Source organism: Notothenia rossii, assembly GCF_949606895.1.
Source record: "Notothenia rossii genome assembly, chromosome: 7".
Lineage (NCBI taxonomy): Eukaryota > Metazoa > Chordata > Actinopteri > Perciformes > Nototheniidae > Notothenia > Notothenia rossii.
This window is the reverse complement of record NC_136905.1, coordinates 36542105-36569629: the sequence shown is the minus strand read 5'-3', so window position 1 is coordinate 36569629 and position 27525 is coordinate 36542105. Positions and strand designations below refer to the sequence as shown.

The 27525-nt window shown below is 39.4% G+C and overlaps 2 protein-coding genes and 1 long non-coding RNA gene across 3 annotated transcripts; 1 reads left to right on the top strand and 2 right to left on the bottom strand.

The window, feature by feature from the left end:
• Positions 1 to 7169: 7169 nt before the first annotated feature.
• Positions 7170 to 10438, bottom strand: LOC307046375 (uncharacterized protein; the record flags this gene model as incomplete). The annotated part of the gene is made up of 5 exons (XM_079692771.1): positions 7170 to 8481; positions 8991 to 9100; positions 9750 to 9897; positions 9968 to 10179; positions 10375 to 10438. The coding sequence occupies 5 exons, from the start codon at positions 10436 to 10438 to the stop codon at positions 8170 to 8172; spliced, it is 846 nt and encodes a 281-aa protein (XP_079548897.1). The 3' UTR covers positions 7170 to 8169.
• LOC307045613 (uncharacterized protein) lies at positions 10429 to 16420 on the bottom strand. The gene is made up of 6 exons (XM_079691391.1): positions 16399 to 16420; positions 11908 to 11962; positions 11706 to 11824; positions 11185 to 11598; positions 10795 to 11017; positions 10429 to 10500 (listed from the first exon to the last, which is right to left on the bottom strand). The coding sequence occupies exons 2-4, from the start codon at positions 11945 to 11947 to the stop codon at positions 11224 to 11226; spliced, it is 534 nt and encodes a 177-aa protein (XP_079547517.1). The 5' UTR covers positions 11948 to 11962; positions 16399 to 16420; the 3' UTR covers positions 10429 to 10500; positions 10795 to 11017; positions 11185 to 11223.
• Positions 16421 to 16756: 336 nt separating this feature from the next.
• On the top strand, positions 16757 to 21015 carry LOC307045614. Its single transcript, XR_013809957.1, has 3 exons — positions 16757 to 17244; positions 18038 to 18124; positions 18350 to 21015. It is a non-coding gene; the product is annotated as an uncharacterized lncRNA (long non-coding RNA).
• Positions 21016 to 27525: the final 6510 nt, after the last annotated feature.

Here is a 27525-nt window from a genome sequence, read left to right as displayed (position 1 = left end):
ATCCGGGAGGGACTCGGAGTTGAACCGCTCCTCCTTCGCGTCGAAAGGAGCCAGTTGAGGTGGTTCGGGCACCTAGTTAGGATGCCACCTGGGCGCCTCCCTAGGGAGGTGTTCCAGGCACGTCCAGCTGGGAAGAGACCAAGGGGTAGACCTAGAACCAGATGGAGGGATTATATCTCTTCTCTGGCCTGGGAGCGCCTTGGGATCCCCCAGTCAGAGCTGGTTGATGTGGCCAGGGAAAAGAAAGTTTGGGGCTCTCTGCTGGAACTGCTACCTCCGCGACCCGACCACGGATAAGCGGGAGAAGATGGATGGATGGATGTTTTCAATATACCAAACAGAACATGCATTTTAGCCATGCCTCATTTTGCTCTATTTGCTGTTCTCCAGCCCTGTTTTTGCAGCTGGCTGATTCTTTTGAGCTGCAGCTGACCATGGCCCCTTGCAGGAGAGGGGAGCGTGCTCTGATCAAGTCAGAAGAGGTGGAGACAAATAGATCTCCGTCCTCCGTGTTTTATTATATTATTATATAGAGTCGTTATTCATTTGTTTTAAAGCTCGATAAATAACAAAGAAGACCTTTGACCGTCTATTTTCTAATTTGGTCCGGAAGATTTAAACTTTAACGGACATCTTGACCGGCGACTGAAACCCTGCCGCACGGTCCCCTCGTTCCTTGGAAGAAGCGGAGAGGTGGGTGTTTGTCATCTGCTGGTGGACTAACCAGAGAGAATTACAGTGCTTGCCTCGACGGGGAGGGATTGCATTGAATTACAGCAGCGGGAGTAAACGCTTGAAGGGTAGAAGGGCAACCATGCACGGGAAGTCTTCTCCGCTGCTTTTGTGGCAGACTTCAGCGCCACTTACAGGCCTGGCATATGTACTACAGCGTCTCCATCGCTTTCGAGCGGCAATGGCCGGCCGTGGCCCAACCCCACATTCCCCTGATAGGTGGAGAGTTGGCCCAATAGCCGTAGCGCCACTTTACTGACGTCAGTTTTTATCAGATCCGTTGCAGCCCCTTTTTTAGAGATTTGGATATTGAGGAAAATAGAGAGGGTTGTGTTTTCTGACACTTGGTGAGTTCCCTGGAACACATATTCATGTATAAAAAACGTACAAAAGTGCGTTTGGCATGATAGGTCCCCTTTAAATCACTCAGTGAGGTGTTATGTCAGAGAGAGTGGTGTTTAGTTTACAACAGCCTGTGACTGCCAATAATAGTTTAAATGTCTTCCTTACAATAGCAGTTATGAAATACCTGTTTATGAAAGGTTATTTGTATTCTTTATTGTTCATATCAGGCCCGGTTCCAGAACAAAATGACTCAGGGTGCATCTGAGATTAGAGAGGGTGCAGTGGTAAAGTGCTATTTTTATAAGTGGGGAGTGGACCTAACACCCTCTAGGGGGTTCCTCACCTCCTCTTTCTTTTTTTAATATTGAAGTTAAAAGTATCAATCTGATGCACTTTGAGAGCAAAATGAAGAGATCTATGGATCTATGTGCTCTTTGCTTGATTCATGCCTTCCCAGTCTCTTATCACGTACAAGAGCATGGCGCCAGTTGTTGTAGCCATTGTGGTGAAGGCACCTGACTTACTTGAACCGAAATGTTTACATGCATAGCAGAAGATGGCATCTTTTTTACATGAATATTCCAGCCAATCTCTGTTTTGAAAACATGAGCTGCAAAATGAGCGCCTTACCCCACGCAGAGGACCAGGTCCTCTGGCACTTGCGGGCCGCCGAGGGGTGGTGGTGTTTGGGGCAACGGAGACGGCTGCGGCTGCTCCGCCTCTGTGGGCGAGGCGGGCAAAGCCGACGAGGCGGGCAAAGCCGACGAGTCAGGCGCACGACAGTGGCCGCGGGTAACGTAATGTCCCCATGATCTGAACTGTTATTACCTGTAGTAGATGCAGTGTTACTGCTGGCGATAAGGGCTGGTTGTTTTAACCATTTTCTGATGTCCAAGCACTGCTGTGTAAGCACCTTGCAGATGATGAACGTGCAGCGGCATAGGTCACACGTACCTGACATAATAACGTTACTTACCGTTTTTTGTCTTTATTATTGTCTTTATTAGGATCCCCATTAGCACTAGCATGAGCATTGGCTATTCTTCCTGGGGTCCTCACACACTCAAAACATACATAAACATACATACAACAAAATTAAAACAAAACAAAACAAAATTAAAACAAAACAAAACAGCTCATAATTGCATGCAATTTACAGTGAAATGAAGTAAAAACTAAAATGGTCATCCAATTATCGCCATCCTCAGGCCAAACAAAAGTAAATACAAATAAGTTTACATCATAATATATGCATACATAGCCACAGGCACAGTTCAAATTTACTTTATAATACTTAAATAAGTTTTTTGCAACCTTTTGAAATGTACTTGAGAATCCTCCTTCCTGATCCTTCCTGAATGATGTGAACCGGTAAAGAGTTCCAGCTGATCATGGCTCTGTACATGACTGTTTTCTGTCCCATATTTGATTTAGATTTGGGTAATACAAACCTTCCTTCAATTGTATGTCGTGTTTGATAGTTATGTTGTGCATATTGCGCTATAAACCTTTGTGATAATATATCTGGTGAGTGAGTCACTGTAATACTTCTGACAAAATTTAATAAATTATAAGTTGACCTTTTGTCTGACAGTTAACCATTTCAATGTCTCCAGCATTTCATTGACTCTGGTTCTGTAGGAGCACTGCAGTGCACATCGTGCTGCCTTATTTTGTGCTACTTGTAGTTTGTTTAATCTTTTTCAGCAGCACTAGACCATATAACCAAACAATAATCAACATGCGACAGAACCAAAGCATCCAAAACTTGTCTACTGACATCCATAGGCAAATATTTTACAATTCTTTTTACAACTCACACACCCCTTCCCATTTTACATACAACATTATCTATTTGTTTAGACCAAGATAATTTATGATCCAGGGTTATACCTAGCAATTTTGTCTCCTTGACCTGTTCAATTTCAATATGGTTTAAATGTAGTTGCAATTTTGTTTCACCTGTTAACTGATGATTTGATCCTATTAATAACGATTTTGTTTTTCCCGCATTAAGTACCAACTTATTATTTATGACCCACTCTGATATCAGTAGTAGATCTTTATTCATAACATTTGTCAACTCTCTTGTAGTTGATGCTTCATAATATATTGTTGAGTCATCTGCATACATTACAATTTTAGCTTTTTCTAACACTAATGGTACTCTAGGTCATTTGTAAAAAATAGAAAATAAATGTGGTCCCAAACAACTACCCTGAGGTACTCCACAAGTGACTGTTTTCATCTTTGAGAGACTTCCATAAAAAAAAACAGTTTGACTTCGATTTGTCAGGTAACTTTCTAACCACCTCAGCGTTTCAAAATTAAAACCATATTGTTCCAGCTTGTGTAACAACAAAGAATGGTCAATGACATCAAAAGCAGAACTAAAATCAAGTAGTACTGCACCCACTAACTTCCTATTATCTAGTTCGCCCTTCCAGTCATCTGTCATTTGTGTTAAAGCGGTGCATATGGAATGGCCAGGTCTGTAAGCATGTTGATACACAGTATTAAGTTTATTACCTTCAAAGTATTTTTGTATTTGATTGAAAATTATTCTCTCCATTATCTTTGCTAATGCTGGTAATAAACTTATTGGATGGCTATTTGTACCAGAAAATGGTCCAGCTGGATTTTTCGCAAGTGGAATAATTCTTGCTATTTTCCATGCCTGTGGGCAAATACATTTATCAATACTCAAATGTATAATATGACAGATAGGCTCTGCAACAAAATTAGCAACATATCTAAGAAATGTACCAACTAAATTATCCACTCCTGGTGGTTTATCATTACATTTACCTAGTAGACATTCAACATCTGTAATTGTCACTTTTTCTATTTTAAATGTACACTTCTTATTTTTCATAATTAAATCCTTGATTAGAAATGTGGAGTTACTATTTATAGTTTAAATTGACCAAATAAATGCAGCAGACAATGTTATTCAACCACAATTATACTATATTCTCATTATTATTATTATTGTTGTTATTATATATGTAATTTCTTTTACTTTTCATTTTTCAAATGAGGGTGCATAACGAAACCAACTGAGGGTGCAAAGCACCCTTATGCACCCCTGTAGAACCAGGCCTGGTTCATATAGAAACCACACCACTGCTTTCTGCTCACTGGTGAGTTAGCCTATGAATGAGTGTCAAGCACATCAGGCTGGCAGTTGTATGGGCATTGCAATATGGTAGTTGTTATTTGCACATTGTTAATCATAGGCAATGCATCCTTAAATTGTTTAACTGTGAGGTGTTATACAATTGTACGTTACTCTGGAGACAGAGAACACTACTAGACTTGTGAAAAGGCCAGTCTGTGAAAGGTCCAAGTGTTTGTTTTTTTGTAAGGTAAAAAATAAACAGCATAATGGGATGTGCAGTACTAGTAGAACCAAATATGTAAAGCACTTTTTTGTTAATGTATGATTTGCTCCATATAAGGAATAAAACAAAAATCCTCTGTCGTACCATATTGAATTGCATCGTCCCGAATCGCATAATGTTGAATCAAATCGTATCGAACTGTATCGCAACAGGGGTGTATCATATCGCATCGCCTGGTGTTTCAAAGGTATCGTTAATGTATCGTATCGTTGGCAACGTATCGAGATGCGCATTGTATCGGCCTCAGTGATGGAGATGCACATCCCTAATACACAAACACACATGCCCTGTCTAACCATAAGAAAGTATCTTGTGCGCACAAGATATATATATTTTTCATTACCCTTTAGGGCAGGGGTGGGGAACCTTTTTCCTCTCAAGGGCCATTTCAATTTTTACAACATCCTTCGAGGGCCGTACAAATTATTGAACTCAACGTCTGCTTAAAAAACTCAAATCACAGCCCATTCATTTCGCCTTTCTTTCATGCTGTGCAAAGAAAAAGCAACCTCTTAATCCAGATATTTGACCATGACCCGCGCATTCATGCACCGTGGCATGACCACCAAAACAGAAAGATATGGACATAATATGTGTGCAAATGTATTTAGTTTCATATCCATGTGGACATGATTTAAGTGTGGGGGGGGGGGGGGGGGGGAGCGGATCTAACCTCTTCTAGGGGGGTTTGGGGGCATGCACCACCAGGAAGATTTTTTTTAAATGTTGAAGTTCAAAGCATCAATCTGGTGCACTTTGAGAGCAACATGAAGAGATCTATGGATACATCTCTCAACACCCATATGAAACAGAACTGCAAGCAGATTTCTTTCTTTATGGATATTTTACAAATCACTTCCCTTTTAAACTGTATTCTTGTTTATTAATAACAACTTTTTTTTACTGTCATATTAGTATTGTATACCTGTTTACTTTGTTCTCTTATTTTTCTATAACTATAATGATCATATAAAGATGTGCCTTTACCTCACTGGTTGGAGAAAAAGCTTCTTATATTCTTTAGCATAGCTAGCTAACCAGATGCTAATAACAATAAAGTTATTAACTGTATGATCAGTATGACAGACGAACAGATCGCCACTGGGCTTTCAACTAAAGGCACAGCCACGCAAAAACTGCGGCATGTGTACAGCTCCTTATGGGTATTGCAATTTGTGAAGTCCCGGCCCGGAGCCGCGTTCTGGTGCTCTCCGTTAGAACTACACTCCTGTCAGACGAGACATATACCACGTGATGACACGTTAGGCTCGTGTTGTGTTCAAGGACCCTGACCTTGGCCAGGAAAAACAAGCTTGTTTAATTATTTTGCGGTCTAGATTTCTTGAATTTTTTTATTTTTTGCGTGTGTTTATAAATTACCTCGAGGGCCGTACAAAATGGTCTCGCGGGCCGTATACGGCCCGGAGGCCGGAGGTTCCCCACCCCTGCTTTAGGGGCTGCGTAAAAACAAGACAATTACAGCAATAATTCTATATAGTTGGTTATTTTGATAATTTGATGTCCCTTTAATTTTTTTATTTCAGGTGCATAAACAGTTCACAATCAAAAATAACGGACACAATTAGTAGAAAAGTACTGTCAAGGTACATTTAAATTCTGCTGCACCTCTGTTCTTTTCCCCAACCCCGCCTCTGCCAGCCACTCCCACCTCATCAGCTTACCTTTCTCCGTGCTGCATCTCGGTTGGGTTCGAATCATAGCCGCGGGAAGTCATTTTGCTCAGGGGGTGCTGCCGAAAGTGGGGAGGGGGCCGCTTAAAAAAAAAAAAAAAAAGTGGTGCCCGGCTGTCAGTGATACGAGTCGCATAAATTGTTTGTTAAAGGCGAGACAAGGCAGGCAAAAACATCGTTTTTCATGCACTGCTCAATTTTGAGATGTTGTGCTATTTTGATTCCATAACATGTTTTCTTTCAGGCTTTTGGAAGGAAAACGTACAAAATACACATTTAAGTGTTCATTTTACTATAGTTTGTCTATTTCCGTCTGTATATTTCTCCTAAATTCACCAAAAGTTAGCATTCTGAAGTAACATAAAGCACCGCGACCGCTGTTTGCACCATGTCATCAGAGATATCGTTGGAAAGCTCCGTCTCTCCTGCACATTTTCATCGGATCCAAATATGGTCATTTCCTTCGTATCAGCAACCAATCGTGAAAGTACAAAAGGGTCTTAAACCAAGAAACGAAATCCCATTGGCTGGTGTCAACTTCTGACAACGTGATTCGTTCAGATGCGTCACGTGGTGTGCTAAAACACTTCCCGGTTAGCTTTCCGCTATAAATATAAATCTCAAAATGGCAAAAGAATGGCGAAAAAAACTTTCACAGAGAAGACAACAACAATTGTTACTTGCACGAAGCAAGATTATACAAAAAACAAATGACCCCGAACATGAAATACCTTCACGGAGTGCGTAGAGGTGCAAGCTGTCATCCAAAGAACAGGAGGGTTTAGGTACACTGCAAAAATCATCCATCTTATAACAAGAAAAAAAATATGTGATTTGAGTTTATACAGACTTGAAACAAGTGTAATAATCTGCCAGTGCAGTGAGATAATTAGACTTATTAAGAATTCTTAAAATAAGAATAATAATTCTTGAAATAAGAATAATTCTTGAAATAAGAATAATTCTTGAAATAAGAATTCTTAAAATAAGAATAATAATTCTTGAAATAAGAATAATTCTTGAAATAAGAATTCTTAAAATAAGAATAACAATTCTTGAAATAAGAATGCGTGAAATAAGAATTCTTAAAATAAGAATAATAATTCTGGAAATAAGAAATATATGGATGCTAGAAAAGTGGCAAATGTCCTGAATTAAGCAGAAAAACACTTATTCCATGCACAGGTATAAGCCAAATATACTCAAAACAAGTTGTCAAATTTTCTTTTACCATTTGTTTATTTCTGAATTCAAGTAGACAGATCTCAAAACAAGAACCTAGCATGCATTTTACAAAACGTATGAATTAATCATGACGATAATTTTAAACTTAAATTATAACATTGAAAACCACTCAACATTACTTTGTGTTAGATAACCAAAACTGAAGAATTATAACTTAAGAGCTTCAATATTACTGTTTTCTCTTATTGTTGAACAAAAATTATCAAACACTGAATGATAGAAAGTCATGTCTCTTGTGTCCAAAGTATCAATGCAAAAACAGATACTGGTACCAGTATCAATTGTTAACAATAACTAGCCCAACTACCACCTAGCTCACCCACATTGTATATGTCGAAGCGAGCATGAGTTGTGCCCAGCAAATGGGCACGACTCAATATATAGACCTAAAAATGACTCTGGCTTTTTAATTACATTACAAAGAGCAAAGTTGCAATTTTCAGCTGATCATTTGTAAAGTGCAATGATTACATTTGCATTGCTAGTTGCACCTTCAAAACAAAGGTGGGCATCCTGCTGGCTGAATGTGGGCAATGCCCACAGAGAGGTGGTTATGGCAAGTGACCCTTACTTTGAAGGTGCAGCTACCTGCAGTTTGAGGAAAGGAGGGCTGGAAGGAAATGATGGGCTGAATATTGCAACTTTGTTTTTGTACGTGAGTTGTTTTCTGGGATGTTATTCTCTCCCAACCTCGACAGACATTGCGGGTGAGCATTGTAGAAACAGGTTGGGAACCTAACTACCACCAAGATCTACTCCCCAATGAAAGCTTTCCACTCAGCCATGGCTTTTTTGTATGAGGCTGTGGCGTCTCGGTCATGGATAGTGTCCTTCAATATTTCTGTTTGAATAACAGAAAGGATGGTTGCAACACACTTCGGATAAGTGAGATGTATTGTGTAGTAATAGGCCATTAGATATAGCAAACCCTCATGCAGGTCTTGCTTGGCAAATGTAGTGATGGGAGTGGTTCCTATGGCGACAAGGCAGTTGGAGTCATCAACAAGTAAGACGGGGCTGGACAGAGATCTCTTCTGGAGGTAGACGGTGGGATCTTCTGTAGGCTAAAGGAGATAGCAAAACTCTAATATAAACATCCATAACATAGAACTACTAAAGCAGACCCTCTACTACCATTATGTATATATTGCATCTATGATTGAAGTTATAATGCTTTGCATGTAGTTTGTGAATCCAAAGACAGCACCATTTTATGTACTAATGAAAATACAAAAACATGTCTTCCAATAAAATAATGAAAACAAATTGCTTAACCTCCTGCTGAAAGCTGGCTTACATGACCAGCAGTAAAACAGCTCTGCACTGATGTGCCGCTTTCTTCCAATGGATGGAACGGTGCCAACAAGCTCCAAATTGCCACAGTGCTTACGCTTAAAGTTAAATTATTTAAACTTTACTATCAATTGCCGCTGAGAGAATGTCCTTTCATGACAAGGCAGCTTAAAAAACAGCAACATATTTTGTTAAATGTTGTCCTAATTAAACTAAGTAAATGGCTTTATAGACACAAGTAAAAAAAACATCAAGATTTGAATGTGACACAATTGCTCACCTGAAGAACATGTATCAATGCCTCACTGGCATGTCCCAATTTCTTAGGCGGTGCAGCTGGTGAAGGAAAGAGTGTAGGGAGTGCCTTGAACAAGGCAATCGAGAATTCCACTATGAGAAGAGAGAAGAGAAAACGCGAACAGGTGGATGGAAAGACAGACACTGTATTAACTGTTTTAGCTCACACAATCTGTATTAACATAACTACAGTTTAGACACATGAAACAAAAGATAATGCATATAAAGTCTATAAATATATAACTGACTTAAGGTCAAAGTTATTCAAGTTTAGGAGACATGCACTGTGAGGTTAATTTTGGGTGCATCAGATGACATGCTCCCTGGAGGTAGCCGATGTCTATTGTTTAGTTGGTTGGTGTTGTGACTTAGTAAGCTACTGCTGCAGAGGTTGCATCAGACGCCATTAATGACGCACAAATTTGAAGTCCGTCCGTCATTCCGCCAATAACTGTTTCAGGAATTGCGATGTCATCTGGGCCAACCCAGTTGGATTTCTCCTAATTCCTTAGTGAAAAGTTGATCTCAGCAAGTTTGTGAATAGGTTTTAAAATACAACTTTTAGCTAGGAACTTAAAGTGTGATAGAGGGATCCTACTTATGGTAAGATAACAAAATAGTGTGAAAATGCCCCCAGAGCATTATCATTTTAGATTTATTTGGTCAGCCTTGCATCAATGACACACTCCTATTCACAGTCATATCTTCACCAACACACTGTAGACACTAAGAGGTGACTTACCACCATCCAGGGTCATAGGTGGTTTCATCGCTTTCTTCGAAACTCCGTAAAACTGCACTTTAGCAACAAAGTCGTCCCATCTCTTCTTTACTTCTGCTATGTATTTGTGGTTGTCTTTATCCAGGAGGCGACGCAGCTCAGACATCACCTACAGGGTGAATAAGTATTAAAATCTGGAACTTTTGTTGAAAAGTAAAAATGGGAAGTCGTTTACTAACATTCTGAAGATCCTTGAAGCATGGATAGGCATCCAGGACCTTTGTGTGCCTGTCCTCCACTTTCAGGACATCACTGTCAATGAACAGTCTTCTTGCTTCAAACTCGAGATCAAGGAGTTGAGAGACAGCATCTTTTTTTTGTTTTTTATTCTTGTACATCTCATGCAGAGTCTTAAAATGCCTGGCCTGTGCTTGCAGACTATCCTTGTCCACTAAAATGAAAAATTAAAATGATTATGTGCACATAAGACTGTCAAAAATGGTCTCCCTTTAGAAGCAGCCCTCTTATGGCTGGGTGATGTCTGTAAAAATATTCAGACAACACACAAGTAGAAAAGTTTTGAAGACTCAGGACTTAGCCTCTTCTTCCTCCCCGGGCTCTGGGTCCTCTGCTGGGTAAAGTGTACCGTGGAGGGCCTTTACCAGCTGCTTTTTGGCTCCCTGGTGTGAGTTGGGAGAACGGATGACCATACTGGATTGCTGGTCCGCGGTGTAATTGGGCAGCCGGCGGCCCGAGCGGGCTACTGTGGAAGCTAATGAAGATATTTTAGATATTTATTTGTCCTTTCAAAAATGCATTTTGTGCCTTACCACAATTGTCAAACAATAAATCAGAAAACGACAATGACATGCTCACATAACTATATATAGCTGCCTTTAAGGTTAAAATGTTCTCTACAAAATGAATGACAGAAAATGACCATAATATCTCTGTCCATTACAAACAACTTTTATGTTGCACATGATGTTATGCCTTCAGCAATGTGTGGATATGCCTTTCGAGTAGAGAACCATATAAATGGAAATTAAGTTGCAATTCTACTTACATGTACTTTCATTTTCATCAGAACTGGTAAGAGTCTGATCCAAAATAATTGTTGATCCACCTGCGTCACTTGAGTCAGCATCATAATCTTTTCCTGAGTCACTTGCTGACAAGTCAAGGCAACGCCTCTTCTTTGGACAGCCCCTCTCTTGTGCAGGCCCTTGCCTCTTTTGCGGAGACTTTACGTTCAGAAGCCTCTTTTTAAGTTTATTGTGAATGGTTGTCTGTGGGAAATAACAAAGTAACTTTATAAGAATTACTTAATCATTTTGATGAAGCCTTGACTTTTTTTTCAAAATGTTAAGAGATGACAGTGAATTCAAATAATTATTAAGTACTTCACAATCAACAAAGTGCAAGAAATAAAAAGCCACACATTTTAATGACTTACATGTTTCACAGCTTCATCTTTGTCTTGTAACATGGGATACTACTCCACTACTTTCTTAGCCATGGCTGTGAGTTCAGGTTTGGAAGGGTACTGAAGCTCTTCTCCTTGTGGACTTGCTCTCAGGATGGAAATCATGCTGGTGAGTGTGTTCCTCACTAGCCTGCAACTCAACTCCTTGGACATTACACATTCCCCCTCTCTGCCTGTGCGGGCCATCTCAAAGTAATGTCTACGAGCTTGTTCCAACTCACTGTCCGTGTAGATCACATACTCTGGTGGACTAGGTAGCTGTAGGGTCATCTTTGGGCGTTTTTTCTCCAAAGGAGTGGATGTTGAGGGGAGACTATGTTTTCTACAAGGTGGAGTTCCTGTTTCAGAAGGGCCATCTTTATCTTTTAAGATAGGATTCTCGTCCTACAACAGCAGATAATGTCAAACAGTCAAAGTCAAACAATGGCGACAATCTGAAATAACATGTCTTGTGCAACTTTTCTTTTAGACCAAAGTAGGTAACCATTTACCTCTGGGTTGATCAAAGACCACACTCTTTTTCTCCTAAGAAAGTGTTCTGGCCCAGGAAAAAGGTCTTTCAAATCATCACGAGTGAGGGAGTGCATCAACACCTCATCGATGTTAGCAGCTATGAGGACAGCAGCATCATTACCAACATTTTACAATCCCAAATAATTATTTATCGTTTTGATTCAAACACAAATGACATACCCTTAAAAATTGACACTGTAACATCATCCAGTTTATCCATTGTCCCATCTATAACCTGGTAGGAAGAAAAAATATTAATTAATTATCATAATTTGATTTCAAACAGCTTTACAAACATGTGATTGAATATTACAGTGAATACAATCATTCCTTGTGGTTTAAGCTCTTAAATGCTTTTCATTTTATGTTTTTATCTGCTACAGAGGCTGAAAAATAATGGTTTTAGTCAGTGTGCGAAATACCCGTCAATATTCGGGGGGTCCCATCTCCCGATTGTTGCGCAACACTGACATAGGAGGTTGCATTGGCTAAAGATGTTTGGATGCACGTTGTTTTATATTACAGGGTTTCTCAACGGGGGCGTCAGCGCCCTGTGGGGGGCGTTCGTACAACCTAGGGGGGCGCTGGGAACGAACACGGGGTGTCACATCTTCGCTTGTGTAGTGGTCATTATCTTGAACTTTTTAAACTTTCATGGTTTTCAAATATTTTCGGTGCAAAAATAGGATAACTGAAATAAAAAGCCTATCTTCATATGGGTTTCTTACCCCTCTATCGTCTCATCTACTTTCTACTTTATGCTCAGTACCGTCATGATCGCTATAGTAACGCCGATAAACAAATCCACCTCATCGCAGTAGAGTGGTCCTTTCCGAAACTATTTCGCCCTCCCCTGACTTCCACTGGTTGGTTTGCGGGACATGCAAAGCAAGCGGTGGATGGGGCATTACACTAAGCAACATGAATCTCATCCATATTACATAGTAAGGCAACATAAGACGTGAATAAAGCTAACTCCGCTTAGCATGCTAATTGTAAACAATAGAACGTGCGCATTACATGTAGACCACTGCAATGTCGCTCATTACGTCTGCTAACCGATAAACACTTACTTTCATAAGGTACACACACCAACCGGCACATACGCATTTAACACTGATGTTACAGGCGCTGTTGGAGATTTGGAGGATGTTGAAAACCAACCTCGTCTCCGCGTGTCGTTTGATAAGCTGGGTGAATTCGGGAAAAGGAAGGGATTAAGAAACACCAGAATACAAGTTAAACAATAATCTTGCTTTAATGATATACAGTAACGATACAAAATACAAATACAAATAAATCACGAAGCACTCTGCAGAGTACTCCGGGCTCAGGTTCTACCACCGTGTGAGACAGGTCTCAGGAACGGCCGGTGAAAAACAAGAGCGCGAACCAAAGGAAAACAGTCTTTCATACTAAAACACAGGAGGAGGTGTGTGCCTGCTTTCCCCCAGAGGTCATCTTATTGGCAGAGACCAACACATGGCCTGTCGCACCCAATCAGTGCGACACAGCAGCTTGTAGCCAGCACACACACATCTCCTTTATGGCCCTTTGTCCCTGAGTCCATCTTCCCGCCTCAGGCTGCCACACACAAGTTAAAAGTATGTTTTAAGATATAGTTGTTATAGTTGGCTAAATATACGTAATACATGTTAATTACTTTCATATCAATAGTAACGAGGAACACATTACCTATGCTCTTAAGCAGTATTAGAGATGCTTTTCAAATAGTCAAACTTCACACAGGCTTACCTACAGAGAACACACTCATTTGTCCTATAGCCCCTCCATTTGTTTGAGCTATTGTTCACATCTTTACTTCAAATAAAAGGTTTCACATTGTATATTTCCAGCTTCCTTTACACATACTGCTATTGTTAACACAAAGTAACCAACCACACACCTCTATTGAAAACAAGTCGATTCCCCTGACAATTGATATGCTGAAACTCCTCGGAATGCGCTCCCTCCCCCACCTCTCTCGTCCCTGTCATAAAAACTGCTTCCATTTCATATAGAGTAATAAAAGACGTTTAAGCAAATTTCTCCACAATGTTTGTAGCCATTTAGTACCCACACATGAAAGAATAAGAACAGAGGTATAGTTGACCAGTAATCATGTAGCACTTATATTTACTTCAATGAAAACACACACACATCTGCTACAAGATTGTGTAGCGCACACCCTTCTTTTATGAGGGAAACATTCCAGAGTCTTGGCCCTATTCCCAAATAAGGGTGTCCCATGCTCCCATCTCTTCTCTAAGCACAAGGACTTCACCTCAATATATTGGGGGAGGGAAAAGATACTTTGTCCCTTCAAATTTAACACACATGAATATATATAAGGTGACATTAAAATGAATATACCAGATTTAACTTTCCTGCCATAACACGTTACTTTAATCCTTCAAATAATTCAAATAATCCTTCAATTCCCCCTTTTTGGTCTCGCATTAACGAGACCAACACACATAAGACATTTGAAACAAAACTACTGTCCTTCTTTAATACTGTGTCTGTCCCCCTTCATTAAACCTTTGAGAACAGAAAACAACCTCCAATGACAGTGAAGAAACTATCAGAGTGAGAGCCTGAGTGCCAGAAAGCAGCATCCTTGCGTGTTGTTGAATCATCAGGGCCCCCCCCTCAGCGGAATACGCCAACAAGGGCAGCTGATAGGGAGGGGGAGATGCGGCCTTTCCTTCAAAGGTGGAACTGATGAATCTGATCAGAGAGAAGTAGACTCCTCTGCTGCCTCGAGAAGTCCCCCAGCCCGCTGACGCCTCCTTCCAAGTCGTCTGCTGTAGGGATGTCCGCGAGGTCCTTCTCCTCCAGTCCGCTGATGCCTGCTTCCAAGTCGTCTGCTGTAGGGATGTCCGCGTTGACGATAGCCAGGTCCGTCCTGATGTCCTCCATGGTCCTAGCCGGTGATTTCCTCGCCGCACACTGGCTCCAGTAGTACCAGATGTCCCCCTTTGCTCCTCGGCGGACGGCATGAGATGTCCTCTGGGTCACTCTGTAGAGGCCGGAGAACCTGGGGTTGAGTCACGTAGGCCTGACGACCTTCAGCCAGACGAACTCCGCTGTGTCGGCCTCCTGCTCCTCGGGTCCCCCTTTTGGCGTCAGCAACCTGTGTGGAGAAATCTGATACCCACCCCTCAAGTCTACGCTCAGTGCTTCTGGGGTGTTTGACCCACCACTGGTAGGCCGCTTCAGAATTCTAATACTTGGCCTGTGTCAACAAAATAAACCCCAACATCTTCAGGTGAACTAAATAACATATCTCAATAGCTCTGAATTCCTGACAAGCATCTGTGTTATTATAAATGAAATCCTTGAGATCCCATTTAAAATCTAAATATAATATGAACTGCTAATGTCTCTGGTAATGGAACACACTAATGTTATGGATTAAAAACAACTAAAATCATGATACTGACAAAGTGAATAATTTCCAGGCGAGACTGCTTCTACCTGTCACTGCTTGGATATTATCAAGCTGAAAAATGAATACAGAAATCCAACATACTGTCATCAAATGTCTTTCTATTATGACTTTAAATTAAATGTACATCCCCATAATGATCTAAACAGTCTATGGCTTTTACTTCTTTACCAGGCTAGTTACAAGATGTTGTCTAAATTAAATTCTATCTCATTACATTACTATGTTTTAACTTAGCTGTAATATGTTCTTTCTACATTTCAAACCTCAGTTACTTTAATACCTGTTGAAATATTACAAAATTGTTTTCATTATCACAGTTCACCTTCTCATTCTCATTCTGGAATTACCTCTCTCAGTAGCCCCTTGGCCACTGATTCTGCATCTGTGTTACCTGTTATAACTCAATCAATATTAGAAACATGTCAACATTAATCAAACATTATCTTATCCCCAGATATGGAGCAGGTTAAATCTAAAACTGTCAATCAATGGTCAGATTGAACATCTGAGTTGGGGCGGCAGGTTTCTTCCAGTCCCTAAATGAAAATATCCCACAGCGCTTAACTTGTATAGTAACAAACTACTTTAATTACTATTTGGCCGTGAACTTAAACGTGCTACTCTCCAACTCAGAACGAAGGGACCCCATATTTCGCACACTGGTTTTAGTCAATACTGACAAAACAGCTATCTGTCCCTTGCTGTATCTCAATTTGCATACTTCTGTACTTACATTTACTGTTTTGAGTGTATAAATGTGTTCCAATCTGAAGCATGAAATATTTGTGTGCACTATAGGCCTACCGGTAGTACCCGCATGGTTCATTATAACGGTCAAATAGTTCAGTGTAAAACACTGAACACTTTCCACTCTTAGTTACCATTTTGACTGCGTAATGGAAGTTGTGGGACCGGTGAACACATCACGATACAAATAAAAGTTATACATGTCGTTTTTAATTCATTATTTAATAAACGTACCACTATGCCGGTGTAAAAAAGAAGCAACTGACAATTTTAGTGGATTAATTCAGCAGTCTATAATGATTTGCTAACCCGAACGACAACGTTAGCATCGCCGCTAGCTAGCTAGCTAACAGCACTAGCTAACAGCGCTAGCTAGCTAGCTAACAGACATAATATTTATTGCATTTTTAACCCAGCAATATTGGTACCGTGACAAATTAATGCGCTTTTATTATAATATGAATACACACCTTCTCTTCAAATGTGTGACCTTCTTCTCTTCTCTCCTCTTCTTCTGTGACCTCTTCTTTCTAACCTCGTGAACGTGCTACTTGACAATGATACAGTAGTGGGTTGAACTCCTCCTTCGACAAATAATAATCTGAGTAAATAGGGATGATAAAATTAAGCATTTGAGGGGAAAAAGGTGACGATAGTGTTTGTAATTGCTAATACATATGCTTTTTGTATTTTTCGTATCGCAGCACATACTACAAAGGATATATCAGAGACCTCCCCCCCCATTGTTAATATGGTTTGACCCAACCAACGTGCCAAAGCCCGCCAAAAAGTAGAACTAGGAGATATTACAGTACTGGCGCAGGCTGTGGTTCAAGTTTGCCTTTAGCAGATCTTTTGTCTGTCACATCAATCTGTCAGCTTCCATCTCCTCCTCAGTTCAGAAGATTTTGAGGAACATGGCGTATTGGCGGTGTGTGATTTGCTTTGTTTTTTTTGCGTTAACATTGAAGTCTCTGCTGAGCCATATTAACAAGGCACATGGCCGCAGTCCAGATTTCCGTGTTGTATGTGGAATTAATGGATGTACCGAAGAATACAGAGTTTTCAACTCTTTCTACTACCACATCAGACGTAGACATGCTCTGTATTTTGAAAATGGAAGCCCGCCTTCTGGGTTGATGACAACTGCATCCGAACCATCTAGAGTTGGACTTGAACATTTTGATATGCCCATTTTTTCTGGTTGTGCCACTGCAACACGAGGGATGCAAAGGACCAACAGTCAAGTCAGCACATGTGTCCCTTCACAGCAGGAGCAACAGCTTGAGGAATTCCCGATTCAACCTCCTGATCAGGTAAGTTGCAGTGTTGAGCAAGCTACTTTGAAAATGTAGTGAGCTAAGCTACCAGTTACTCTACCATTATGGAGCTTCACTACACAGAAGCTACCAACCAGTCAAATGTAGCAAGCTAAGTTACACAAACACCGCAAAAGTAGCTCACTACATGTGAAGCTACTTTAATGGTGCCTTCACGTGCTATGGGATCTCTGCTGTGTTAAGCCATATAAAAAATTGCTTCAGTGATCGTTACCACACTACTTGATCAATAAAAGAGTTAAGCTACTGAAAAGTTACTTGATTCAGGAAATAGTGACGCTACCGCCAAGCTACTGAGAATTGTAGTTACCTAGTTACTAGTAGCGAAGGGGGGTCTTATATGGGTTTCTTTATTTTTACTCTGGAAATCTTTTAATCTGGACATTGCTATATAAATACTAATTATTATTATTACTACACTAGTTGGCTACTTATCTCTACTTTATTCTGTCCAATGAAAACTTAAGCAGTAAAACTATGATTGATTGATGATTTGATCTTCCTCTTGCCTCTCAAAAATAGAGGAGGAGCAACCTCCTCTGCCTCTATGGACCAGCCGCCACTGGTTGAAATAGCAATTTTCACTAGCCAGAACACAGGACCTTCTTCCTGTAATTATTTTCACAGACACTATTTAAATAAGACATATTGGACAGGGGCTGCTGGTTTAAAAGCCATATCTTACATGATAATATTACTCAAACATACAACACTTGAGTTAACTAGTCTTTCTTCTAATTGTGTAATATTACTATGAATATGTCTCCAGGAAGAAGCTGATACATCTGGCGGAAATCTTTCCAGACGTGCAGTTGCATTTGCCATCAATGTCCGTGAAAAATGCCACCTGTCCCAGGTATTGCATCTATTAGTTGCTTTGTACAAAAGTGTCTGCTAAGTGACATAATGAATGTAAGTGTGCCTGTAGTCAAAGGGGTTGAAGAGTGGTGATAATCTTTGTATGTCATTTTCAACCTTGTTTTCAGACATGGGGGCACTTTATTTATGTTAGTTAGCTATGGACACTCGGACTGTAAATGCATACTCTGATGTATTTAATTTTTTTTATTTTCTCTTTCAGAGGAGTGTCAACGATATTGTCTCTGGGGTCCAACAGTATCAAGCGGCTCTTCTGGATACCTTGAGAGACAAAATGAAAAGGGTCTTCGAGAGTCATTCAGGGAGTACGGCGCAGCTCCAAGAGGAAGCATTGGCAACATTTGATCATTTTCAGGATCCTTTCACCCTAATGGCCACCACATACATGCAGGATAGCACCATTCAGAATCTTTTTAACCCAGTGAAACCAGAGGAAATAGTTGTGTCTCAAAAAGTTTGTAGAGTTAAAAAGGGAGACTCAAGAGTTCTTGAAATCAAAAACAAAAGTTTTTACTATATACCCCTAATTAATAGTCTACAACAGTTGTTGTCCAACTCCAGAATCTTTGATATGATCAACACTGCACCACAAAGCTGCAACAAAGATGGGTTTTTGTATGACATTGTTGATGGGAGTCTTTTTAAATCTCACCCTCTGTTTTCAATAAAACCTACTGCTTTGCAGCTGATCTTGTACACTGATGAAATAGAGATATGCAACCCCTTGGGGTCACATGCTTCTGTAAACAAATTACTGATGGTTTATTATACTCTAGGAAACATAGACCCCAAGTTTAGATCGAAGCTTGCAGCAATTAGACTCCTTGCTATAGCAAAAGCGAATGATATTGACCAGTGTGGTGTTGATGTTGTTTTAGAAAGAATTGATAAAGACTTAAAATTGCTGTACAATGGTGTCAAAATACAAACACAGAATGGTGAAATGGATTTATTTGGTGCTTTAATTTCACTATGTGGTGACACACTTGCGCAACATGAGCTCGCTGGCTTTAAGGAAGGAGTTGGTTTTGCATATAGCAAGTGCAGGCACTGTGAATGTACCTTTGAGGACATGCAAATCAATTTTAACGAACAAAGTTTCACTAAAAGGACAGTGGAAAAGCACATTAGACAGTGCATTAAAATAGAAAGGGCCAGCACAGAGTTCTTGAAATCTGCCCTTAAAACCACCTACGGAATAAACAGAAAAAGCAAGCTGGTTGAATTTCTAGCCTTTGACCTCATTCAGCAAACTCCACAGGACATAATGCACATAATTCTTGAGGGTGTTGCACCCATGGAAATTAAGTGTGTGTTAAAATACCTTATTCTGTCAGGACAAATGGAGTTGGACATTTTCAATTCAGCCATGCAGAGTTTTCCTTTTTCATCTATTGATGTACGAGACAAGCCCTGTCCTGTCAGTGTCAATACCTTGTCATCTAATGATAACAAACTTAAACAGTCTTCTGGGCAAATGCTGATATTGTTAAAGATCATGCCTTTTCTGTTGAACAATATGAAGGGAAATATTTACGTTAAGTTTATTTTGGAATTAATTGAGATAGTTCAAATAGTTTTTGCGCCTGTCATATCTATGCAAACTGTATTAAGACTTAAACAAATGATTGAGCAGCATCTAAAACAGTTTAAGCAACTTTTTCCTGACAAAAATGTAACGCCTAAGCAACATTACATGTTGCATCTCCCTACCCAAATTCTTTCTCTGGGTCCTTTGACAAGGCATATGTGCATGAGATTTGAGTCAAAGCACTGTTTTTTTAAACAGTGGTCATCTAAATTGAACTTCAAAAATGTATGTAAATCGTTGGTGAACCATAACCAGCTTCTTGAATGCTGTCAAAATGAAATGGGCATTGAGCATCCAATATTTTTACATGAGAAAGAATTGGGCCCCGTCTCAGAAGTGGCAAATAAAGAGTACATCACAGCAAAGATTAGAGATTTCTTGGGGATTGATGGCATACAACATGCAGTCTCAGTCAAGTGGCTTATTCTTAATGGTAACAAGTACATCAGCGGAAAGTCTCTGATAATAACTAATGCAAATGATACAGTACCTATCTTTGGACTTATAAAAAACATTTATGTCGTAGATTCTTCATTGTATTGCTTTGAACATCAGCTTTATGAAACTGTGTGTTTTAACAAAGATTTATTAGCATATGAAGTCACTGTACCCAATCTTGCCCAAGCAACAGAGTTGATAGATGCAGAAAAGCTTGTTGATTATACATCCTATTATTCGATGAGTTTTGAAAACAGTGTGTATATTTTGATCAAATATAACCTTAGGGATGTCATTGCACTTAAAACCTAAATATGATGATCATTGAATGAGCATTGGAAGGTTATACCTGTGTATGCAACATGATAATTTGAGTGAAATCTAGCTTATTGAGAGAACACAGGAAAATGTGTAGGAAGTGTTTTTTTAAATGTCTTTTTTACTATTTTATTTTATTACCTTTTTTTGTCTAATCCAACAAAGAATTCTGCCAAATACAGATTTATTTGTGTTGTTGTATTGACTGTTTGTTTATTTACAAACATGTGTTGGGAGAAAAACATTATAAAGTAATGCACTGAGCTAACATTATTTTTCCTGCAAAATAGTATAGTCAGGGAATTTTGATTTTGGAAAGTATGATTATTATTATTATTTCTACTTTTGTTCTCCTTGAAATGAAAGTTCATTGAATGAGCATTGTAAGGATGTGTATATGAAGAGCTGATACAGTTGATAGGGATTACAATTAGATTATCTCAATGTGATTGACAATGCAATATAGGGTTGAAATGTGATAGAACCATGATAAAATGTCTTAAATAAAAGTTTCAGTCTGACAGTGTGGTACTATGTTTTTTTCTGAGACACATTTTTGTAGCAATGTTATTTGCTAAGCAGAATCATTTACTATGAAATAATTACTAAATTGAGCTATTGTGATACATTGAATTTCGATATATTGCCCCATTCCAAGTTGATATTTTTGATTTGTTATTGCTTTGGGAATTAATGTTGTGATTTAACATCTGATATAAATATGAATCTGACTTAAATGGATCCCATGTGATTCTTAAAATAAGTTGTAACATGTCTTGAAACAAGTTCTTACAGCTAAAAAAAAAAACAAATTGATATGAGGCACTGACCCAAACCTGTGTCTGACAGTAATTTATCTTAATTTGTTTGTAAAATACCTTATTTCAAGATTTGCTGACCAAATAAGAATTCAGAAGTCAAATGTTCTTAAAAGAAGCTTCATCATCTTACACAAGCAGCTCTTGCATAGTACATTATTCTCAAAACAAGTCCAGTAAGAATTTATGGCTAGATATAAGATGGCAACTCTTGGCAAGATCAGTAATGTTTGCAGTGTAGTGCCACACTGCAATCTTTAAAGGTCGTTTTCTCAAAATGAGTTTTTTCTCCTACTCTTGAGTCCGAAATGTCCACTTCAGTTGCACTTACATACACCAAACCTTCCAGTTATATTCCTATCAATATTATGAAGGCTTTTACAGAAGGGTTTGTTCATATGTCATTCATAGCCTGAATTATATAAGATTGTATAGGCTACCTAGAAACATGGCGAAAATTGATATTTTAGGGCTGTTGACAGTATTTTCTGATTTATGGAGTGACAAAAAGAGATATCCAAAATCCCTTCTGTAAAAGCCTTAGATGCTAATATGACTACAAAATGAAGCAAGATGTTTTAACCTGGCTTTATCCAAAGTTCTGATTTCGGTTCCTGAAATGTATTAAAAATATGCGCGCATTTTATGGGATAATGGCTCATTTGCATATTTGGAAAAATTGCCTTATGGTAGGTAATTAACTGGAGAAATTTCTAGCTGATATCTTTAAGCTAAAAAAAATTACCCTATTCACCTGGGGTGTCTCGCCTTAACTGTTAGCAGGGTTCCTGCAGGTTTCGCCAACTAAAATGTAATTATTGACCCAGCCATAATGCCATAATCGAGCAGCCCTAGTGTGTGTGTGTGTGTGTGTGTGTGTGTGTGTGTGTGTGTGTGTGTGTGTGTGTGTGTGTGTGTGTGTGTGTGTGTGTGTGTGTGTGTGTGTGTGTGTGTGTGTGTGCAACTCAAGGCATATGCTCGAACGGGAGCTGCCTGGACGTTGCAATCATGTTGCGCGCACTATCCGTGCTGAGTGTGCTGACTTTTCCCACAATGTCCCACTGTCTGGCTACCTACATAAAGTCAAGTGCTCGGCGCAGTTGTCAGCGAAATGTCGCTCCTCTGTTTTCATTTAAACAGCTCCTTATATCCGTCAGCCCTAGTGTGTGTGTGTGTGTGTGTGTGTGTGTGTGTGTGTGTGTGTGTGTGTGTGTGTGTGTGTGTGTGTGTGACAAGAGCTATATTCAGAGCTCTGCTGCCTTGGCTACACTATTTCATCGTTGCTGTTGTATGATTGGTGTTTAGCTACGGTATTTAGCGTCTACAGCACCTCCGCTTTTAGGGTTGACATAGACCCAAACATCACCCGGAGGTCCCCCGGTCTTGTTGCGGGAGCTGCTGCACTAGCTAACGCTGCATTAGCTAACGCTGCATTAGCTAATGCTGCATTAGCAAAACAAAGGTGCAGCGGGCTTCAAACACGTTCCCTCCAATGGTTTCAACCAAGCACTAAATTAGATGTTTTCCAACCAAATACGGTTGTACTTACACTTCCCCATATTTATTTGTAAGTAGATTCGAAGATACATGAGTTTCTGACTGCCGCTAGCTGAAGCTTGGTTGCTTGGTTACTAGCTGGGTGTTCTCCAATAAGGGGCCGGGGAAAATAAAGTTAGTGATTACTGGTTCCATGTTGATTTAATTCAATACAAATTGTTGGGGGGAACTGAAAGGCTATTACCGTACTGGTTACTTTGCAGCCCGGACATTTCCCCCAAAACACATTTAGACGCTATCGCAACACAGAAGTACCTTTCAAATCCGATCATTTTTAAGACCTTCTAAAATCATACTTAAGACCTTTCTTATTTTTTTGGTCATATTTAAGACCTTTTTAAGGCCTTAAATTCAGATTATCAAATTTAAGACTTTTTAAGACCCCGCTGGAACCCTGTGTTAGGCTTAATAAACCATTATACCTACATCACTTAGCAACAGCTGCACATACCCAAATGCTAACTATGGGTCTTACAAACCTACATAACATTACAAATAGTCAGAAAATATTATTTACAACATTAATAAAACTATGAATTCAATGTTAACTGATTGACAAGGCAAAACACTGCACAGTGGCAACAGCATTAAAGGAAACATATCGTCTTACCTTGTGTTGGGGCTTCACAAAACTCCAAATGTAGCCTGGGGTGGCACTAATGAAGACCCTCATTAGAGCAGATACATCCACATTGTCCAAAATGTTACTATGGACATGCATCAAAGTCAGATGTGTCAGTCTCTTCTGTGTCATATTACTCTAGTTGTAGAGGTGGTGGGCTGAGGAGTAGCTGGTGGTCCACTCTTTTTATTGGGTTGTTTGTTGGAGAAAAAAAATCCAAAATCATTTTTTGCGCCATTCTAGAAAGTTGTCACTCTGCAGTGTGTGTGTTGCGTCGATTACGTCACTCTCCCACGACCTACGACCTAGATGACTCGGATTTTATTTATTTGAAAAATAAATTCAAGCCACCTGACTGATAAAAATATGTACTATGACTATTATATGCTACTGTATACAGCTAATTTTATTTTAAGTAAAATCATAACTATTTTATGTAGTTTAATCATTGTTATTTAGGTGGTCACTCAGTTTTTCAAGTGTACATCACTCGCCAACAGGGGATGCTACAGCACCCCCAGCACCCCTACTTCCCGCGGCTATGATTCGAATTGTTAGTTTAATTTAGGAAGGTTCCTAACCGAGTGAAATTACCCTGAAGTACCTCAGTGGCAGCCTTGATAACAGCTGTTCAAATTCGCTAGACCAGCCTTTCCCAAACTCAGGGTCGCGACCCATCCTTTTTGATTGGGTCGCCAGTTAAATGCATTGCTACACACACACAGCGTCAGAGCTGATGGCTGCGTTGCAAATACAATTTTTTTATAATCTTTGTATTTTATTTTTTATTTTGAAAATGAAATTATGCAATATAGCATTGTATATTGAATGATTTAATTTTCTAAATACAAATAAACTAAAAATAAAAGATTGTATTTCTATCAGCTCTGACGCGTCCCCCGCGAAAGTTTTCGCGCCTTCTGTTTATTGTCTGTTGATTAATCCCGATCGTACATGATGGCAAAAAGACGATACAAAGAGGAGTTTTTAAACGTTGGCTTCACAAAAGCTGTTAGAAATGGAGAGGAGCGGCCTCAGTGTGTTTTATGTGGAGAGGTGCTCAGTAACGAAAGCTTGAAAATGAATAAATTGGACCTGCATCTCCAAACAAAACATCCTCTGCATCGGGACAAATCGAAGGATTTTTTCATCTGCAAAGAAGAGTCTTTCAAGAAGCAGTGTTTTGACAGCGGAAAAGTAAGTCACTCATTTTAATCATTTGTTTTGTGTGTTTGTGAGTTTGGCAGGGTCTGTTGTGAAATATTTTCGTTAATGCAGAGTTGGATGAAATGCAGACTGAGCCCCGGAGCGGACCGCCAGCTGCGCGCTCTCGCTCGTCCTCTACTCGCTCCCGCGAGTCCACTTCATTCTGCAGCGGCATAGAGCGGTGTTTCAACTTTCACTAGCCTAAAATGTTTTTAAAACGGCCGGGAGAAAAACAGAAACAATAACCACAGGAAGATTAGAGGGAAAGTGACAGGCAGTATGAGAAGGAAAGCGAGAGAAAGTATCAGCCGCACGGACGTGACTGCTGCAGTGTGATGCAGATGGGAATACATATGGGGGTTATTCCCTATCTTTATTCAAGAGCGTGGTCTTTAAATTTGAGAGCATACTTTATTGATTTCACGTTCAGAATATGTATTTCTTTCCCTCAAACCCTGTCCTCACACACAAATAGTGCCTGCTTGTGCTTAGATTTGCTCTGCTTCTGCTCAAACTGTACGCTTGCAATCAGATACATTGCTGCGCTTACAGGTTTCCTGTGTTCCAGCTTAAAACCTTCTCCTCGCACTCAGGCTGTTTCTGTGCGCTCGTGAAATGTTTGCTCTCAGATTTCTTCTGTGCAAGCTTGGATTTTTTGTGCAACAACCCTGTAAAAATCCCTCCGTGGGGATTCCCCACAGTATTGAGTATGTATGTCGCTTTGGATAAAAGCGTCTAACAAGTAACATGTAATGTAATGCGCTATAAATGCGGTTGCCAGGTCCACATTGGGTATACAGCGTACGCCGGCTGGTGTTAAAAATCACCCAATAACCCAGCAATGTTAATGATAATATCTTCTCTGTTATTTTCAGGCATTCAAAGAGAACAGAGGGGCACTGAGGGCATCCTATCAAGTCAGCCTCCACAAAAAAAAAGTTAATCAGTTGCCAAGTGTTGGAGTCTCTCAGAGTGTTTTAAAACAGCTCTCTTCATTTAAAAGTGTTTAAAAAATGTGTGTACATAGTTTTTGATCTAGTGACAAACGTAATGTTGCACTTCTTATAATTTAAATGTGGTTTCACCTGTGATGTACTGTATACACTTGACTGCACTTCAGTTAGTGTTTTGTCCCTTTCTGTTTACAACATGTTTGTTCTTTGTTTATTTAAAATAGTTTAAAATGGTGTGTACCTAGTTTTTGAGCTAGCGACAAACTTAATATTGCACTTTTGATAATTGTATAATTTTGATTTGTACTGTATATACTTGACTGCACGTCCCATGTTTCGTCTTTCTGCTTTGATCCTTATTTCTTCTGGGCAAGCTCAAAGGGAAGGTTGTTATGGTGAGACTTTTATAATTAAATAAATATTTTCATTTATATTTTTTTATTCATGGTGTGTTGCATTCTTTGTTTATAAATGTAGATATTATGGAAAATCATGAAATATTTTGAGCTTGGGTCCCTCAGGACCACAACATTTCTGTTTTGGGTCTCATGCTGAAAAAGTTTGGGAACCCCTGCGCTAGACAATAGGAAAGGAGCTTTGACATTTAGCTTAGGACACACTGGACCTTCCTTTACAAAAGGAAAGGAGAAAATGATGTCCCACAATACCTCGCGGCCGCAGTATTTACCGTGACACAGCATTCGGCCGCTCGCGGAAACAACCAATACTTTTCTTTTTTAATTATCAAATGAAGTCAACATTTTTCATGTGTGGGGTTTCTTAAACTTTTTAAAACATGTTTGAATGGTGATATACACAGCAATAGATGTTAAGGCCTAACAAGGTCATAATAATATTTTAAAATATTTTCATACAAGGGTAAGGTTCAAGGTTCTTAATTTGTCATACGAACATAGCTACAGAGTAGATTATGTCGATGAAAATCTTAGGTCACAGGCTTCTCCAACAGTGCAACACAATAATACAAAAAAACAGGACAATATAGTGCAAGTAAATATTAAAAAGTAAATACAAAAAGAAAAGTAGTTTAAAAAAAGTGAAGTAGTGAAAAAAGAGTCTATATGCAAGCTATTGGAATGATATATTAGATAATAGATACATAATTACTAAGTAGCAGATGAATGTTATGGATGTTGTTACAACAGTTCAGGTGTTTAACAGTCTTATTGCCTGTGGGATGAAACTGGCTCTGAATCTGGTGGTTTTTGTCCGGATGCTGCGGTAACGCCTGCCAGACGGCAGCAGACTGAACAGTTTGTGGCTGGGGTGAAGGGGGTCTTTTATTTTACAATTGGGATTAATGTTGATTGAAACGAGTGGAGAGGTTGAGAAACAATACGTTTGTTCCTTTTTGTCCTATTCCAACCTAATAGAGAATATATTTTTCACTGTTGTCCACGTTCATAAAGCCAGAAAAAGGCATTGATGCACTTATAGTAATTACGCTGTAGTTTCCCCACAGCAGACGCTCATTAATAACATCCGCTGGCTTATCATAAATACGTCGGCGAATTTAAGTGCAGTCGGATTCTCTTGAAGCCCGGTCGTCTTTTCCTAAGTCCTTATGAATTTTCCTAACCACTATTCCTACAAAAACAAGCTGCATAAAAAGTGCTTTCAATGCAATTGAAAAATAAGTCTAAGAACATATAAATTGCACTCGCATTTTTTCCAACTGAGTTTAAATAAGTAATTTAACATTTCTGTTAAATGTCTCTGACCAGGCTCAATTTAAATGTTATAATTGGGTTAATCTAAATGTGACAAAATGAATGACAATTGAATACACGTTTTATGGTGTGATAAGATGGCTGCAATGCTTTTGAAATATAGCTACTGAAATTAAAAATAAAT

What these genes read in the sequence shown, in the direction of transcription:
- LOC307045613 (XM_079691391.1), bottom strand. Translation starts at nt 11,947, where the DNA reads ATGGATAAACTGGATGATGTTACAGTGTCAATTTTTAAGG. An exon ending in TACAGTGTCAATTTTTAAGG is followed by an intron (nt 11,825 to 11,907) that starts GTATGTCATTTG and finishes CTGTCCTCATAG; the next exon opens with CTGCTAACATCGATGAGGTG. An exon ending in GGTCTTTGATCAACCCAGAG is followed by an intron (nt 11,599 to 11,705) that starts GTAAATGGTTAC and finishes CTGCTGTTGTAG; the next exon opens with GACGAGAATCCTATCTTAAA.